Raw genomic sequence first — 19,116 nt, forward strand, 5'->3', positions numbered from 1 at the left:
GGGATGCTGCCGGTGGGCCCGCGCCGCAGCCTCTCCCGGCGCTCCCTCCCGGAGGCGTTTCCTGCCGCGCCGGGGCCGGGGCCGGTCAGCTGCGCCTCAGCGGAGCCGGGCGGCCGTGCCAGCCCCGCCGGCCCTGCGCGGGGAGCCGAGCTCGGCGGGCCCCGGCCCCCGCCTCCAGGAGCTCGGCGTCAGCCCCCGCCCAGAGCCCCCGGCCCTCCCCGCGGCAGGGTCCTGGTCCCCGGGGGTGGCCGCTGGTCGGGCCGTGTCCCACGGGAGCTCCTGCACAGGCATCCCGCACTTCTCCCCGCCACCAGCATCCAGGCGTGGCGTTACGTGTGGCTGTCACTCGGATCCAGAGCACTTATATCCTTAAAAGACCAGCGGCTTTAGTAAGCGGGTTGTCAGTTGTTCCTCTGTTTATTGAGACAAGCGTAGGAATAGATGCTTGTTTAGGAAAACGGTGCTGAAGGTGCCATAGCTGCTACGGATGCCTGCTATGTTCAAGTTTGACGGAGTTTAAAACCCAGGTCTGCTCAGCAGCTCTGAAGTTTTAACAGCAGGCTTTTTTTAAATGTTGTGTTAATGAAAAGGGCAGTGTTGAGGAGTGATGAACTTGGAGTTCAGGGGAGCGGATAGTGGCTATATGAACATTACACTGAAGTATTTTGGTAAAAATTCACCCCAGACATTATTACCTTACTAAGATATATCAGCTCTTGTCCATTGTAGTTAGTAATGTCCAAGGAAAGAGACTGTAAAATGCTGCTTTTCTAGCTTGACTATTTTTATTGTGTGTTTTTTTCCCTGGATAGAAATAATAGACAAAGGCGACATTTACTTTATTGTTTGCATTCTCTGAAGACCCACTGGGGAACAGGGGAAAAGCAACCAATTCTCTCTTCAAGCACAGTGTTTGTGAAAGCAGTCATAAAGCCAGGGAAAATCCTGAGAAGACTTAAAAAAAAATTTCAAACAGGTGAAACGAGAGCAAAAGCCGACGACGTGAGGAACCTGTGGTTGATCACTAATGTGGCTGGTGCTAGGGCAGAGCTTAAACACCACCTAAAATTCATCTTGATTTTAAGCTAGAGCACAGCGGGCCTGAGTTTGTATGGCAGAGTGGGAAAGTGAACTGGTGACAGCCGGTGGTGGTTGGTCCCTGAGGCTGGGAATTGACAGGAAGGCCTCTCTGTTTTGCAACAGCCCACTGCTCCTGCCAGGCTTGGTGGGGCAGCCGGGTGCCTGTGCCCCTCCCCAGTGCTGGCAGCAGTGTGCTCCTGGAGTCCTGCAGCTCTGAGCACTCGCCTGGTCTGTGGTTGAAGACGCACTTGTTATTTACCATCATTAATCAAAAGTGTAAACCTTGGTGGTGTGAGTGCGTAGTTGGCAAACTGTAAACTGGTTAAAAGAACTGGAGACTAATGCTGACTAAAAATAAACTGTTTAGCACATAGAGTCTACCGGGACATCTTAATGTGCACGTAGTAAATGGAGAACAAGGTTGGAAAACAGGAGTCCTAACATGTGAGTTTAATGGTTTTTCTTTAACATGAGGCTCTGATAGTGTTCCTTTCTTTAATCTTAATACTAGCACTGTTGCAGCAACTTGGCAACTTCAGACCTATCATAAAGTGCATTAAACCTATTATAAACCTGATCTTGACATACTTCAGGCATACTGTTGTCTCTCAGTGTAATTGAGTAAATGTGACAGTGTGTAGGGTTTTTATATGCATATTGAAGAAGTGGAAAAACCTACAGACCAACACATTAAGTAAATGCATATCAGCAGCACAAAATAAAGCAATTTCAGGAGTTAAGTGCTTTAGAAGGAGGTGGTTTCACTTCATGGAAACCCTAATTATGGTGGTTAACGTTACAACACTTGTGTCTTGCTTCAAACTTGAAACAAATACGTTTCCCAGCACTTAAGTTAATTCACTATATGTGAGTTTTTCCTTATTTTATAAATTCAGAGCCAGGTGTCCATGTGGTGGCCTCTCAGGAGGAACTGTTTTCCTTCAGATAACAGGGGATGATGTGGGGCAGGTGGGTAAGCCCGTGGGAGTTGGTCTGTATGGCTTGGCAGAGAACAGCCCCTCTAAGGGCTCTGCCTGCAGGTTGGCTTCCCTAGGAGAGGTTTGGGAACGTGATGCAAGAATAAATGAAGTCTGTGCACTCCACTGACATGATGTAAGTTGTTTGCATAACATTCTCCTTTTTGGAATGGATGCAGGCGACAGCACCAGGCTGCTCCTTAGGGATGAAACTTGCTTGAAAGTGGAAAACATGGTCTGTTATTCATGTCTATTGCAGCGGTGCTGTGTAGGCCTGCTGGATGCAGGGCTTGGTTCTGGAGATGCTGCACGGATACTGTAGCACAAAGACTTTGATCCAAAGGTTTTGTAGCTTAGATCACTGAGACAAGTGGGGCTGAGGAGGAGGTGGTGTGCAAGGGCAATATGATGGATGCACTTGTGGCAGTTTCACCAGCTGGGGGGTGAGCGAGGTGAGCTTTCTTTGGAAGATGGATGGTTTTTAAGTCTGCTTCGCTAGCACAGACCTGTTCTGAATCAAACAGTAATTAGTGACTGGAAAAAAAAGGGGGTTTTGAATAAACATGTTTTCTGTTAGCAGATTTAAAGATGTTGGTATGAGAACTCCACGTGGAATTTAATGACTTTGCTACAAAGTCAGTTTTCTAGTCAGTGGAATTCTGGAAGGAGTGAAAAAAGATGTGTTGCCATCCTGGCTGGCTTTGATTTATCCACACAATGCAAACAGCAAGCTTAGTCTGCTCTGTTCTTACAGCTACATGTTGTTTGAGAGATTAATTGATGATTCTTGTTTCAAAATTCTACTCTTGGAGTATGTTTTCTGAGACTGTATAAATATAAATTTTCTACTGTGAGTCATTTTGCTACGTATTTACTGGGTTAAGCCTCTAGATCATTTGCACTGTCTCCTGATGAGCTGTCATGGGGGTTTGTTTGTTCGTTTTTAACATTCATATACATCCAAACCTGGATTTTGATGCTCTGCTTTATGAGTCATTGTTATACTTTAATTCTCAAAGCCTAGTGAATGTAATATTTACACTGAATTAAACTTCGTTTTAAAACATCAGTACTTTTCACCTCAAATCTAACTTTTTGTTGGTCTGCAAGTGAGGTTTCAATGTCTGGCACTGTAAGTGCTGTGGTATTTTCCCTGAGAGGTTTAGGGATTTGCTACCCCAGTCTGATCTGTTGATTGGCTTTTTTTTTTTTTCTTTTTTCCTCCTGAGATACAGTATAAAGCAGGTGTTTGATTGGTTTTTTCCCAAGGTTTTGAGAAGTGACTCTAAGGGGAGAGCTGAGTTTTTAGTATACTGTTATTATTATTTTCCTTATTATAATTTTTCTCTGTTTTGTAAGAAACTTCTTGTAATGTCAGGTTGTCTTTAATAGATTAGCTTTTTATCCTTTCTGATCTTGAAATCCTCCTAATTATTGGGAGAGCCAGAGTAAATGAGGATCGATTTAAGAAACAAAAAAGTCAAGAATGCCAAGAAGATACTTAACTAAATGCAGAATACCCATATTTGCCTCTTTTTAACTACCTGCCAAAGAGCCTCCTTGCAGTCATTAGAATGACCCCTGCATTGTCATCACTGAATTCCTTGGGACAAGTTGTTTTTCCTCCATTCCTCAGACAGTTGCTCAAAGGTACAAATCTGCAGGGAAGTTGCTGTAGCTGTTTGCAGAAGATGACTGGATAAAAAAACGTGTCATAGATCTAAGGGTTTGAAAGTGGATTTTGACTTGCTGGAGGAGTAGCTATAAAATCAGGTGACAGGAATCTGTATCAGGAAACTTAGAAAAAAATCATAGGCTCTACTTACGTAAAAAAAACCAAACTCCTATCTCTTCAAATCTTGAAGAGAGAATAGCCTTGTGGTTAACAAGTACATTCTTTATATCTGAAGAGAAGCACATGCAGTTGTGCATAAAGAGGCTCAGAGCACACGTGATCCCGCAGAATAATTCCCAGTCTGAGGGAGCTGAGTGGGCCACGAGCTTCCCGTGCAGCTGTGAGGGACGTACGGTCCCAGGCCGGTATGAGGGGGTCGTGGGCTGGGGGGAAATGGGCACTTCAGCTTCCAATGAGGTGTTTTTCAGTTGTAGCCGTGTCAGGGGCGATGGGATGGCCAGGAAACAAGGCTCGGTTCCCTGTTCCGAGTTGTGTAGTGGTTTGGAAATGTAAACCTGTGTCAAGATAAAAGCGTGTTTGTCTGCCAGAGGACCAGAGTGCTCTCTTGTGATGTACATCTGATGTGCTGTGCGCCTGCTGTGCCTCTTCCCTTTCCCTTTGCTGGGCTTTCTCAGGATCCTTGCAGAAGTTCCTTCCTATTTCCACGTTAGGGCTTTGCTGTGTGTTTCTGCACTTATCTAAGTTTGAGGAAAACGGCCTTCAAACTGTTACTTTTGTTTTTTAGAGTGAGGGTATCACTCAAAAACCTCTTTGGTCTCACTTGTCACGGCTGAACTGATGACATTCAACAGGCCTCTACCAAAACTTTGTGCTCTCTTCAGGCTCAAGTGAGTTAAAATTTATATTCACTCTAAAATCGATTCTGTGTACTCTCTGAACCCTCCTTCCTCACTCCTATTCTCTGTTGTTCATTTTAAACTTGCCAGTAGTGCTTGTCACTTGCCCTCCTACCATCTTGTGGGTCAGAAAAAAATTTTGCAAAATGAAGATACAGTATTTGAGGGCTGTGGTTAAAATAACCAGCAGATAACTAGACTTTTCTTACTCAGAAGTACATTGTTTTTTATCTGTTTGTTGCACATTCAATCCCTGACTGGAGCACGGGGTTTTTGTCAGTAGAAGGAAAGCCCTGTAGATTCAGGGTTTTTTTGGTAGATTTTTCAGTAACAATACCCCTTTGTTCGTTTTGTCATTTTCAGGCATTTATTTTTAGAACTTAAAAAATTGCTCAATATCAGTTTCAAAAACCTGACTCCTAAACAAACTAGTGATCAAAACAATAAAGAATGCCATATGGCTCCTACCAGTCTCGATGCTGTTATATTTCTGAAGAATATATTCTGTGTTATTAATAATATTCAATGAAACACTCTCAGTGTGGGAAAATATTTACTGAAATTGTCATGAAATATACTTTTCATAGCATTCTAACCCAATATGTTCTAGTCAGAATACCGGGAGTGTATCTGTTGGATTAATCCTTGCACACAATATGCTAGAAGAAGATGGATGCTGAGGCTGATATAAATTATTGAGGGGGGAAGAATATGCAGCAACTGAAGTATTTAAAGATTAACAGTATAATAATTTGTAATATACCCACTATTCATATGGCATGCGAAATTTAAGTTCCACTTCAGTAGAAAAGGGAAACTAAATATAAAAAGATTGAATGCTAATTGGTCTGAAAGCCTTTGGTATAATTTATATGAAACCACATGGGTCAGAGCTCATATATAGGAATAAGGAATATGACTGTGTTGTTTTAAATCAGGATAATTTCAAGTCATACGCTTGCAAAGAATATGTCCTAAATTGTTTGTCCTAAAGTATCCACATGGTTAAAATGTGAGTTCTATCTTGTCATGATAGGAGAGGGAACAGGGAGGAAATCTGTTCTTCAAAATTAAATGCTGTCAAGCTCTGATGTAGCTAGTAAGCAAGTTGCTGCAAACAGATGAGTATATACTGAAAGCTCAGTTACATCCCCTTGACAGAAGTGGGGCCCTGTGCAAGTTCTGGAGTCTTTGTTGTCAAAGCAAGGCGAGGCATGAAGAAAATAAGAGCACTGATCTAATTTTCTCATTAGAAGGGCTTGTCTTCTGGATGTAGAAATGAGCAAATAACCCACAGTCCTTCCAGCAGTCAGGTGGATGTGGCTGGCTGAACTAAAAATTGCAGGAGCTCACTAGACAGCTGCTGGTTTTTGGTTCATGTGGCTTTTGATGGTAGCAGGTAAGAGCACGAAACTGTGCTTTCACATTTGATTGCTCTAACAACTTAATTAGGACTGTCTAATCTTTTGACACTTCAAATGCCTTTTTTTTTTTTTTTAAAAAATCTGATTGTCTCTGAAGAAACTGGATTAAAAAACAAGGCTGTATGTATGTGCTGACATTGTTTTTATTAAGTTCTGACCTTGAATACATGAATATTTAAGGTTCCAAGATTTTTGTGCGGCCTTTTCTCTGTAAGTGAAACCTCTGATCCTCATAGATAGTATCCCATAGAAATGACATTTAAAAGCAAAAAACATACACAAACCTTATCAGTGTTTGGGAGTTTAATGATGATATTTTTAGACTTGTCTATCACTGAACTGTGTAAGGTTTAGGTTATTTTAATGAACTTTTGTTTTTAGAAATACACTTGGCTTGTTTTGTCAGCCATTATTTGTTTTTTGAATCAATAAGAAACAATTAATTTAACATACTAGTGAATGTTAGTCTCTTTTCTGTTATTAGCCTTGTACCAGTTTTCAAATGCATTGTCAGTATTTAAATAATGATGAATTAATTAATTTAAAGGCACTGAATATATCAATGCATGACTAATTTTAAGGGAATGATACTGTGCTTCCAGTTGAGTTTTGAAAGACTGCGATTTCATTGTGCTATTCTTCTTGGAATAAAGTGCAGACCTGCAAAAAATACTTATCATAGAATTATACAATATCCTGAGTTGGAAAGGGCTCACAAGGATCATCCTGTCCAACTTCAAATTCTTAGAGAAGGTCCAGGTCATAAACTGAGTGCTCTTAGAGAAGTTTCAAGTTCTTCTGAAATAAAATGCTGTTTTCAAATACTGGTCTTTCAAAAGGTTCCTGTGTGATAATAACACCAGTCAAATGAGCTAAGCTTCCTAGATTAAATTTACGGGTACTAATAGAGCAACAGTAGTTTTCAAATAATGATTTTGAGCTGATACTCTGCTGACAGAGCTGGTTTTTATTCCTTGAAAGGGAAGCTTTTCTTAGCTAGCCTATCTTATTGGAATGAGTTGTTGTTTTTAACTGTGAAAGCTGGTTGGTCAGCTCAAAGTCTTAAGGACTGGTGAATTTATTTTTTAGCATTGCTTGTCAGTTTTGTAGTCTTTTACTTCTGCAAAGGATAAGTGTGGGCAACTGCAGTGCAGTTATCTTCCAATCCATCCTTCTTCAATTTCAGAATTTGATTTAAAGATACCATGGTATGGCCTGTCTCTGTTTCTTTGCTCCCAGCTCTTTGATGTCTTTGAGGTTGTTATCCTAATTTCAATCTCAAAGCCCCATCCTAATTCCCACTTCTCTTGCCATGCAGCCTAGAAGCTCAAGCCTCCCACCGATTTCTGCTGTGGTTGTTTGTGGAGTGCTTAAAAAATCATTTTTTGAGAGGAGACTGATGAACCTTTTGAAGGTTCAAATAATAATTTGTTTTGATGATTAAAAATACCCGGATATATATGTGGCTGCATTATTTAATTACGAAACCATGGCTATTGTTTGGTATAGTGGGGAATACTGAAAATAAGGCAGTTAGCCTTGGGGGAGAAAAGACAACTTGAAAGAAGAGACTTGCAAAGGCTAGCACTTAATTGCCACAGTTACTCTGAATATATAAATTATTCTCTGTCCTAAACATGAAAGATGTTTTATTGCACAATATTAAAACTGCTGTTGGGAGAACTTCACAGAATTGGTCATAAACCACGCTACCATGTACCACTAGTCCAGACAAATGGCTCTCCCCACCTTGATACTGCATTTATTGCTCAGGAATGTCACTGATAAAAAAGAAGCTGTCTTTGTTCTCGATGGCTGTTCCTGTGTGGTACCTTAACCATGTTATGTTTCATTTGTTCGCAGGGTAGCCCTCATTCCTTGAGAGTCCACCAGGCACTGGATGCTGTGGTGAACCATGGCAGCTGATGATAAGGTTGCCATTCTAACCGATGATGAAGAAGAACAGAAGAGAAAGTATGTGCTTGCTGATCCTTTTAATGGCATTTCCAAGGATCAAGACTTGCCACCCAATAATGAATCCCCTTCGACGGAGACAACCACTGTCCCAGAAGAAGAGCTGGATTGGTTAGAAAAGCACTGTGTCAAAATAAACAACGATCTCCTGATCTCAAAGGTCTTTTATTTTTTCTTCTATTCTGCATATGGCTCTCTCTACCCCTTGCTGCCCGTGTATTACAAGCAGCTGGGTATGTCACCCAGCCAGAGTGGGCTTCTGGTGGGCATCAGGTACTTTATTGAGTTCTGCAGTGCTCCCTTCTGGGGAGTGGTGGCAGATCGCTTCAAGAAAGGCAAGATCGTCCTCTTGTTCTCGCTTTTGTGCTGGGTTTTATTTAACCTGGGGATTGGGTTTGTGAGACCAGCCACCTTAAGGTGTGTACCAAAGGGCCTTCCCCCAGCACACCCCACCAACGCAAGCAGCCTTTTGACAACAGTTTCCCAAAACACCTCGGTGTCCTCTCCGCTAACAACAGCGAGTGCTGCATCCCCGAACGTTCGCAGGAAGAGAGACCTGCTCACTTCCAGTCCAGTCACTTTGGAAACAACAGGGACAGCTAATCCTGAAATAACATTCCTGTCACCTACACAGAGCAGCAATGTGGATTTTATCTTGGAAAACAGTACCCATTTGATTTTGAAAAACACCACCACTAGCCCAGCCTCACCAGGGAACGCAACTCCGAGCACCAGCCCAGCTGCCATCACCACAAAGCCAGCGCCTTCTGACCAAGCTGTGCTCGTTTATGATCAACAAGAAGTAGAGGCCATCTTCCTACTCATTCTGCTGGTTGTCATAATAGGAGAATTTTTCAGTGCTTCCTCTGTTACTATTGTGGACACCATAACTCTGCAGTACCTTGGCAAACACAGGGACCGGTATGGATTGCAGCGTATGTGGGGGTCTCTGGGCTGGGGGCTGGCCATGCTCTCCGTGGGAATTGGCATTGACTATACCCATACAGAAGTTAGCATTGAAGGTCAAGGATGTAAAGCTCCTGAGTACAAGAACTACAGGATTGTCTTCATTGTTTTTGGTGTCCTGATGACAATGGCGTTAATTGTGGCCACCCAGTTCCGGTTTCATTACGCGCACTTCAAGCAAGATGAAAATAAGAGAAAAGAGGTAGAAATCTCACAGGTAGACAGAAATGCCTCCAACGAATCCTCGGATAACACTCCTACCAGTGTGAGCCAGTCGCAGTCTTTCAGTTTTTGGGACCTAATAAAACTGCTGTGTAGTATCCAGTATGGCTCCGTGCTCTTCGTGGCATGGTTCATGGGGTTTGGATATGGCTTTGTGTTCACCTTTCTGTACTGGCACTTGGAAGACCTGAATGGCACCACCACTCTCTTTGGAGTTTGTTCTGTGCTCAGTCACGTGTCTGAGCTCACTGCCTACTTCTTCAGCCACAAGCTCATTGAACTGGTTGGTCACATCAGGTAAGATGGTAGCAATCATTAAAGAGCTGTACAAAAAATGGTGATTCTCAGGCTCACCCTTGTGCTACAAAGTGAAATTCAAGCTAATCCTTTTTTTTTTTTCCCCTTAATTCCAAATCCTGTTCAGTTGCGTGGCTCATGTGACGGAGTTTCTGTTATTTTAGGAGTTGAAAATGCTCTGACATGCTTCCTTTGTGTTTGAATTGCGTGTTAGTATGTGCTTTATGCCTGACATCGTAGCCTCTTGCAGATGGTTCCAGGAGACATCCTAGTTCCCTGATGCAGTGCTGTGTTAGAGGTCTTTACAAACTGCCACCCACTTAAGGGTTGTCTGTTTTGACATATAAATACCATTAATTTTTCAGTTTTTTCCCCGTGAGTAGCAGCATTCTGGACACCTCCTGCTTTAGCCTGCTTCCCCTTGCAGGGCAGTTCTTTGCCCCCACAGTAGCCTGGAAAGGTGTCAGTTGCAGGCTGAGAGGGGAGAAGGATGAGATGAGGAAATGAGGTGAGCACCTCCTGTGCACATGGCCTGGTAATCAGACTCTGGGTGTTGGCAGAATGAGGTTGCAGCCTGGCAGTGTCACTTAACCAGTTCAGGGCTTGCTCTCCTCCTTTAGTTGCAGCTACTGAAGCGAGATGGCTGCAGGGCTCCTCTTGTAGTTTTTGCCTTGTGTAAGTGAGACTGACTGCTTCCAGAACGTTGTGAACGTTGTTTTCCACTAAATTCACAATTGACTTAATTTCTACATGTTCTAAATCTCTTCATGACTCTTTAAAAAAAGCTCAGGGGAGGAAAGCTAGGGGGGGAACTAAGTTAATGAAGTCATAAAGATGAGGTTTTTTATATTTACTGAGGTGCTTCGTGCAACTGAGCACAGACTTCTTTGTGTTGTTAGCATCATATGCTTTCCAAATACCCAGTTTATAATTATACACTCATTGAATTGTAAGTATTTTTAAACTGTTTCCGCTCTTCTTTTTGTACATTTTGTTGTGTGGTTTTTGTCTTTGTTTTGCCTTTATTGGGTTTAATTTTTTTATTCATTTGACCTCTACTAGAAGTGTGTGAGATGCTTAGCACAGTAATTTGAGAGATTACTTAAACAATGTGGGTTTTTTTCTTACTTTAAACTGAGGAGGAACTCTGCTTTGAGTCAGTCTTCTAATCCCTGGATTTGACAATGATTAGTAACAGAAAATGGCATCTTGCATGCAAAGACTGGAGGAAGGGCATGATGATGGAGAAGTGGTGAGAAGAGATCAGTCTTGATAGCCAAAGGTAGCTTGGGTATGCTCTTTCCATGTATGTTGTTATAGTACAAAGTTCAGGCTTAGACTTCAACTAAAGAAAGAACGAAAACTGAAGAGTGGTAGGGTTGTAAATAAGATGAAATGGAAGGGGTAGGAGTGTTGGCCAGTGAAAGGAAGGATGAGAGGATGAGGTATGGGATTAACTCTCCCTTTTTCTTTTTTTTTTTTCTCGCACCGTTAAACCTACGAAGTCAAGACTGGATCGAGATTAAATTGTTCTAGTTCCTATTTGCCATGAAGCAGCATTCTTTATACCTACACCTGGGAAATGCACATTAGTCATATTTTAATGTTATCCAATGCTTACTTGTATTTAATCATCACAGTCTGAGATATCTCCTCCTGGTTGTTTCTGTTCTTGTACTTTCTGAACCTCTTATAATGCACGGTGTGTTGAGAGGAGTCATATTCTTTGATAGTTCTGTACCTGTCTTGACTGCTGCCTTGTAGTACAGGTATTCATCATCCCAGTAATAAAGGCCAGTAGCCTCCAACTGTGTATCCTTCTTGGAACAGTCTTAGCTGAAGCATTTGAGATCGGTATTCTGTTGTTTGGGTGGGTTTTTTTGTTTAATAGCTCAGAATTCCTTTCTTCTGGGTTGTTAGACTGGATGTAGACAGTCTTTCTGCAGTATTTACTTGAACGTTTATCATTCAGTCTTTCTTTCTCATCCAAATTGTTTGAAGACAGGCATGAGTATTAGCATTGCATGCACTGTCACAGTAGCAGAAGAAAGCTGTTGACTGTCCTTTATAGAACTAAAGAAAATAGTCTTTACACCTTATCAGACAGAAACTCAGTTTCCCTTTTTGAGCCTTGTGAAGCTTTCTGTTTCTACCATTGTATGTGTTGGCACATAAGACCCTTAAAACAGTCTGAGACCTATTCTGTTTTACAGTTTTTTTTGACTAACACATTATTGCCCAAGCATTTTAAGCATGACCATATTAAATATGTGTTGATTAAAATGCCCAGTTTCTGGCTTCACTAGCTGTGCTGTTCATACACTTGTTAACTGCATGTGTGCATATGTTGTGCATGCTTCTAGTGCTTCTTTGAGAGGATATTAGGAATAAATTCTTTACTGTGAGGGTGGTGAGGCTGGAACAGGTTGCCAGACAAGCCCTGGATGCCCCATCCCTGGAAGTGTTCAAGGCCAGGTTGGATGGAGCTCTGAGCAACCTGGTCTAGTGAAACATGTCCCTCCCTCCCAGGTCTCTTCCAATCCAAATCATTCTATGATGTTATGATACTAGGACAAAAAAGGGTACAAACCTGGCTATCAGATATTTAGTCCCCATTGTTGAATGTCACCATGTAGAAACACTCAGAACTGCCAGTGACTTTAGGAAGATGATGTTAAGCTCTGAAAATAACCTCCTACTTGAGGTTAAACTTGAATGTGTTTGTCTGACCACAATTCCAGCATGTGTTTTTATGGGAGGTAGAGGCTGGTAGTCATGGCTGTAAACAGCTTAGTCTCCTTAACATAAATATAGATTCAGTGCTCTAAATGTTTAACGTGGGAATTGAATATGGTGTCCCTATGGATACTGCATTTAGGGTTCCTAAGGTCAATCTCTTTACATTTTCCATGTAGGTCTGATAAAGAGTCTAAATGATTATTATAAATACATTTTTGAAAGGACTCTCTAAATACACAAAAATTTTTGTGACTTACCCCTCCAAAACCATAATTATAGAAATTTTCATAAACTGTAATTTACCTGAAACTCTGTGCATATTCTGACAAATTAAGAGGCAGAAGTTGACTAAATTGCCGCTCTTAAACTTTGAATCCAAATCTTTCTGCAAATGTAACATGTCAGAAAAGCACAGGTAGGTGAGTGTGTTAGTAGGGATGGAGAAACTGAAGCAGAAGACCACTTCTCTGGTGTAGCTGTGATAGGGAACAGCTGAGATGGGAAGAAAGTTCATGGTGAAAAGACAAAGTTTTTGCTAGATGAAAGTGAAGTTAAGCTGTCAAGAATAGGTCCTAAACAGAGCACTGGGCACATCTGTGCTGCTGATGAGGAAAAACAAGTGTTATGGGTACAAGTATTTGTATCCCCAAGAATGTGCATCACTCTGGGCCTTTCTAGTAGGGGAATGAAGACAGGACCCTGCAGACCTTACATGTTTTTGGCCAGAGTGTCCTAATACACTTCAGAAATGTGGTTGTACATAAGAACTACATTAAGTTGTGGCTACAAAAGGAACCAAGTTATTTGTTTGGAACAGAAGGCATTAATTAAAAATGAGATGAAATTTATGATGCATGGCACAAAGAACAAGTTTGTTCTCTTTATTGTATAATAGCAAACTTTTTCATGGCTTCCCATGTTTTCTTCCATGAATGCTTGGGCTTGTGTTGCCTAAAGGCAGCTTAAAGCAGCTATTCGTGGACCTCACACGTATCTGGAAGCAGCAGAGCTTGGTTTGATGTGTGACTGGGAGGGGACAACTTCCTGCAAACTTACCCCACTTGTAGAAAGTAAATTCATGTTGTTGTGAAACGCATGGACCTGTCTCTAGAATTTTGAATGTTTTTGATATCACTGACATGATGAAAACTGTGGTACTGGTTTTTTTGCTGTCAACACGTGTATTTGTGTTAACAAGATGCTGCATTTTTGTGATTGTGTTTCACTCTAGATTTTCAGTGGCTCTGGACCATTGAATAAAATCTGTCTGCCTTTCTAGAATAAATAACTAAAAAAGCAGCAGAAAGAATAATGAGCCCCTTCCCAGTATCTGTGCTTCACCTTGATTATCAATTGAATTTATTTCACTTATGCTGAACCACGGGTCAACCAAGAGGCCATGTTTGAACAATAAATTATCCTTGTCCCCGAAAAAAAATCTTCAAAGATTGCAGTAGCATCTTTTCTCAGGCTGTAAACATGTTTTGAATTAAGTCTTTGTTTCCTAAGATCCATCTAAAAATAAGAGAAAGATAGCTGGATGAATGAGCACCCTGGAGGGAAGCTATGCTAAATGGGCAAACTGGAAGGGAAAAAGTCATCAGGTTAAGTGTACAGTGGGAAATGCACTGCACAAATAGTTTTTGTGTTTCATTGGTTAAAAAATGTTGTAAGAGCTTTTTTTCCTCCAAATTCTGAGATGCAGCATCTGCTGCTTTTCAACAGGATGGTTAAGTTTTATCCTGAGGCATGTTGTTATAAACCATATTGCTTCTGTGGGATGTGTTTTAGAGTGATTCTGAGCAGTTCTCAGATACTGGGACTATAAACTTATATTAATTGGGGTAAAATTAATTCCTTTAATACAAACCTGCTCCAGGCTTACACTGAAATGGCAGAATGAACCTCTGGATGATTAGAAAATAAGATTGTTTGGAAACAAATGCGCTTACAAATGGTCCCTCTGAAATACAATCCTGCGCAGAGCCTGGCATGGAACTACAGAGCTTAGTTAAAAGCTCAGTGGATCTGCTGTCTCTTTGATTTTGGTTTTTTTTCCTATTAGAATTTTGAATTTGTGTTTGGAACAGGCAAGAGGAGAGTTTATGTTTGGATGTAGGACATAAGGATATATTTTGTGTTGAGCAAATGCTTCAGACTGGCAAACTGCACACATGCAAATAACTTCTGAACCAGTAAGCTATATTATAACATGCCAGAAAGGGAAAGTGCAAACTGTCCTGACTTCTCTTTTCCTTACTTTCTTTAGAGTGCTTTACATTGGTCTTGCCTGTAATACAGCACGATATATCTACATCTCCTATCTGGAAAATGCCTGGACTGTTCTTCCGATGGAAGTACTTCAAGGTAAGACAGCTCAGTGATGACCTCTCAGTATGATGTGAGGTGCTTCCATTTATCTTGTTTTCAAGTGAACTGTGCTTGAGTAAAAAATTCAATATTTCTCTATTTTTTTGGCCACAAATGTCCCAGAAGACACATGCTCATAAAGCACATAAACCATTACTGTTTATCTTGGGAAATATTTGACGTCAAAAGGGAGGGTGTGCATTTGATTGTGCACAGTTCTCTGTTTATTCAAACAGAACTGTGTGAGACCAACACACCCTTAAACTAAACAAAGGGACTGCAAATCCTGTTTGGTGATAAATGTGAACTTCATTAAACGTGAAAGGTTGTGGTTCTTGAAAGGATGCCCTTAAAAAAACCCGAACATAGTCGGAGTCGTTGTCTCTCTTGAAATATTTTGTAGTTTTTCAGTGGTATTGTTCAGTCAATACTTGTGAATTATAGATTTTTTTCTTTTAATAGCTAGAGAGGAACTTCTTTCAATAGCTTTCTTTGTGCTAATAGAGCTTCTCTAAGATACTTGCCCTTTCACTGTCTTATTGAGAAGGACAGGGGTGTGGTCTGTGAAAAGTAATTTGAGCCCTCTTGTCAAGTCCTGTTGTAGAAGAAGTCTGCAAGACCTTCGTTGCAGTGTTAAAGGATAAATTGTTCCAACTTAGATTTTATGACCTTTATTTTTTGTCTTTGGGGCGGGTACCACTTCTGAAAACCATGAAAATCGTAACTATTTTACTTTCTGTTTCTTCAGTATATGAAGTATACCATTTTTTACCATCTTTTTTAAGCCAGTATTTTGGATTTGTACAACAATATTTAGAAACTTTTCCACAGATTATGCTTAGAAGTTTTATTCTTCTATCTGCAGCACAAGTTTAATTTAAATATTTCTATATTTACAGAAGTCTTTATAAGCTAGATTTTAACCTGAGTTATAAAATGCCTTTAGAGAGTGATATGTAGATCTCTGTGTACACATAGAAAGAGATGTGTTTGTGTCCTGACTCCTTACCCTCCCAGTTAATAAAACAGTTTATCATATTAAAACTGTCACAACATCAAGCTTCTGAATTTTTTATTAAAAAATTCTTGAATCACAACTATTGAATTGATACTTCACTGTTCCTACCAAGTGTTAAAATAGGAAAATGTTACAAAGAACCTGAAGAGTGTATGTGTTTTATACTCTTGCCTGCTTAAACATCAAGGGAAAACAAATGATGAATACAAAGTTTTGGATGTTGCCTTCTAGGTAATCTTGTTTTAAAGATATCCCAACTCAAAATATAGGAAAAAAAAATTGTGGTTTCAACAATACAGGCATATGCTTGTGTCTGGAAGCATCCTGTAAGTCATGACTGGGAAAGAAGTTTCTTTTACTTTGAATGTGGTTTTTATTCTGCTGAAATTTCAATATGAATTGCACAATACGTAGGTTTGCCTTTACAGCAAGGCTGTGAGGGAGCTGTTTTGGTGGGGTTTTTGTGTGGCACAATCTCAAGTAATTGAAATTCAAAGAAAAAACTAAGGACCTTCAAAATAATCCTTTCTCATAAATGTATCTGCCAGACTTTATCATATTTGGGCACTGCTGAATCATGTACTCCTTGGTTAATCTGGCTGTTTGCAGTTATTTACAGTCAGCAAATGAGAAAGTTCAAACCAAACCCACCCACACACAGATAACTTCCCCCCTCTGGCCCCCAGGTTTCTGTGTTCTGTGTGCACTTTCAGCCTGCAGCAAACATCACTTGTTAGTGTCCATGAAGTCTACAGGTGCCCTGTATGTGTGTCTGACCACTGCCACTGCATTTGTTAGATTCCAGTCATCTCATTCAGTGTTGGCAAATGGGAGATCAGGGTTATCTTTTTAGAAGTACCGTTGACTTCCCTCCCCTTTTATTCATTTCCCTTCCCGCTCTTTCCAGTTTTCATCTGTTATTGATTCATTATTTCTTTTGCAGCAGTTCCAAGTCCTGTTTCTTTGGGCTCTGCTCTTCTCTCTTACATAACCGCTGAATATGTTGTTAGTGGTAAGAAGTGACACCTTAATGAAATTTGGTGAGGTGGAAGCTCTTATTTTTAAGTGAACTTGTTGACAGAGAGAAGTAATAGTTGTAGCTCCTTTCCCTATGTAAGGATTAGAAGTATTTAAAAAGAGTAGATTGTGCAGATCATGTGGGAACTACGTGGGCCACATGGCTGCATCAAGTTGATGGGCCTTTGAAATCCCTCAGTGAAGTCCTTGTTCTAATCGCACATAACTTTTTTCCAGTAAGCTGTCAAATTCTATGTAGATTCCAGTTCCATCAGCTCAAGGGGTTTTAAGGCTAAAAAAAGTTTCAGCTGACTTCTGTAAAAAATTTATTTTTCTTTTTAATATGTTTCTGCAATACAAGCAGGATTATCCCCATGTGCTGTGCTGAAGGGCATGAGACATTTCTGGAAGATGACTCCGCAGACTGCGTGTATTGATTGTAATAGGAACCAAGCTGTGTCTCAGCTGCTGTCTGTAATGGGGATGGGGACAACTCCTTAAGTGCATTGCACTCTCAAAGGAGTAAATGAGGAGATTTAAACTCCCTTCTTAATTTAGAGTTTTGAACCACTGTGCTGTATGGCACTGGCAATGTATGAAAAGAAGCGCTAAGGCTGAATCTGTAATAACTGTAAATTTCAAGTCATCCTTGTAGGCAAATATGTGCAGTGTATCTATCTATGTCATCAGTCTGCAAGCACACAAGCAATCTTGTTCATTCTGCACCTAGAGGATGAAGTTTTGTTATGCTAGTTAGCTGCAGCTTAGTGTTCCAGAGCATTGCTCTAGATTCTCTGGTAACAGCTCTGCTAGCACACCAATTTGCATAACAGGAATTTTCTTAATTGCAAAACTATATTGTTAACCTGAAAATTCAGTGTTTTCACTTGGCAGTTACTCAGCAAACTCCAAAACAAGTACTGTTCTAAGAAGTGACTCCTACTGATGCTCCAGCAACACAGGGATGCCTAGAGAAAAAAGAGCTTCAGCCTTTAGCTGGCGATAATTATGATATATATTTATCTTGAAATAAATTGGGATCCCAAAATCTTCAGTTCATGGTTTATATATAAATTATCCTAAATTTGTTGAACATTATAAGCATAACACTAGGATTGTTAACATTTGTTGGAACTGTAATCCAAATGATGAAATGGTGGTTAGTGGTTTTAGCAAATAATGTCACAATACATATGTTGTGAGCAACTTCTTTTAAAAAGAATTGTGGTTAGCAGTAATCTAGACCAGACTTCTTATACAAGTTGTTGTAAAAACTGTTCCAAATAGTCACTGTTGTATAAATAATTATAATAAAAATCACATTAGTAATATACACATACTAAAAAAAAAAAAAAAGGCCGTACCTTTAAAGACAAGTGAAGTAAGGTAGTTTAAAGGTATGGACTTGTTTTCAGAGGAGCTGGGAACACTATGTTCTAACTAGACTGCCTAGAAAAGGTGAAAACATCCAAGAACCTGTTGGTTAAGTTATGGCCTTTTGTGTTCAGACAAACTCAGTGGTATTGTGCTTCACGGTTCAAATCATTTCTGATATGTTTTTGATTTGCCTGGCTTTAAATCTTGACTTACTCCTATAAGCTGATAAAACTGCCTGTTTTATGTTAGTTGGTGTACTTTCTAAACCAAAACCACTTTATCTATTTAGATTAGCTTTGCATTGTTATTGGGGCAGTTCTTGGTTGCTTTTTGCGATGTGGGCACGGAACTGCATTAAAAAAAGTAGGTGTACTCACTGAGTTTTAAAACTCCTAAGCTTTTTGCAAGGAAAATCTGTGACTTTTGAAGCCTTAAACTTAAATGGTAAGGTAATATACACTCACCTTAATGCACGCTTTTGGTTTTTCAACAAGGTGATGTACGATTACCAAAACACCCCTGTATCTCTCATCTTTACAAACTCAAGGCTTGAGAAATTTTGATTTGGAATGAAGTTGACCTGTACAGCACTTCACATAGTGCTATTTATCATTGTACACCTAAGCAAAATCCAAGTTATTTTGTGTGTTACAAAATTATGTTTTATTGCTCTTAAGACTCTTCAGCCTAAAAGCCGAAATAATTATTGAGTGTCCAACTGTTCACTTAATAACTGAAGTACAGGGGACAGAAGCACGTTGACTGAATCACCAGTTGTGCCAACATTTTTTTTAAAGCTGAGGCAGTAGAGCTTAGGCATTGGTAAGCTGTGATGACTATTTTTAATACCTCTCAAATAAGAAAAAAACATTCCCACTCAATCTGAGGGTGGCAAAATAGTTCAGGCTTATTTTTAATGTGTGACGAACTACAAAACTGTTTTGTTTTTCCAGCTTCTGCACAATCCTGCCTTTCCCTGTCCAGTTATTCCCCAGCCTACAGAAGCCCCTCAGGCAGATGCTCAGAGGCGAGGGCTCCACCTGCAGCCAGTCTCTGCATGCTGAGGGTCATGTGCTGTCCTTCCCTTAGCTCTCCTGCCGGAGGGAAGGGTGTTCACAAACCT

General features: G+C 40.4%; 1 protein-coding gene across 5 annotated transcripts in view; it reads left to right on the forward strand.

Moving 5' to 3' along the window:
- Positions 1 to 19,116, forward strand: part of MFSD6 (major facilitator superfamily domain containing 6) — a 34,272-nt gene that overhangs the window by 6,486 nt on the left and 8,670 nt on the right. For 3 of the 5 annotated variants that reach the window (XM_027637211.1, XM_027637207.1, XM_027637210.1), the window contains 4 exons: positions 4,478 to 4,580; positions 5,843 to 5,988; positions 7,877 to 9,472; positions 14,481 to 14,578. In XM_027637211.1, the coding sequence (XP_027493012.1) occupies positions 7,929 to 9,472; positions 14,481 to 14,578 (1,642 nt within the window). In that variant the 5' untranslated portion in view covers positions 4,478 to 4,580; positions 5,843 to 5,988; positions 7,877 to 7,928. Of the gene's footprint in view, positions 1 to 4,477; positions 4,581 to 4,609; positions 5,989 to 7,876; positions 9,473 to 14,480; positions 14,579 to 19,116 lie in introns of those variants that run through there. The other 2 variants (XM_027637208.1, XM_027637209.1) reach the window with 2 other exon arrangements.

Source organism: Corapipo altera, unplaced genomic scaffold (assembly GCF_003945725.1).
Source record: "Corapipo altera isolate COAL_440 unplaced genomic scaffold, ASM394572v1 45, whole genome shotgun sequence".
Classification (NCBI taxonomy): domain Eukaryota; kingdom Metazoa; phylum Chordata; class Aves; order Passeriformes; family Pipridae; genus Corapipo; species Corapipo altera.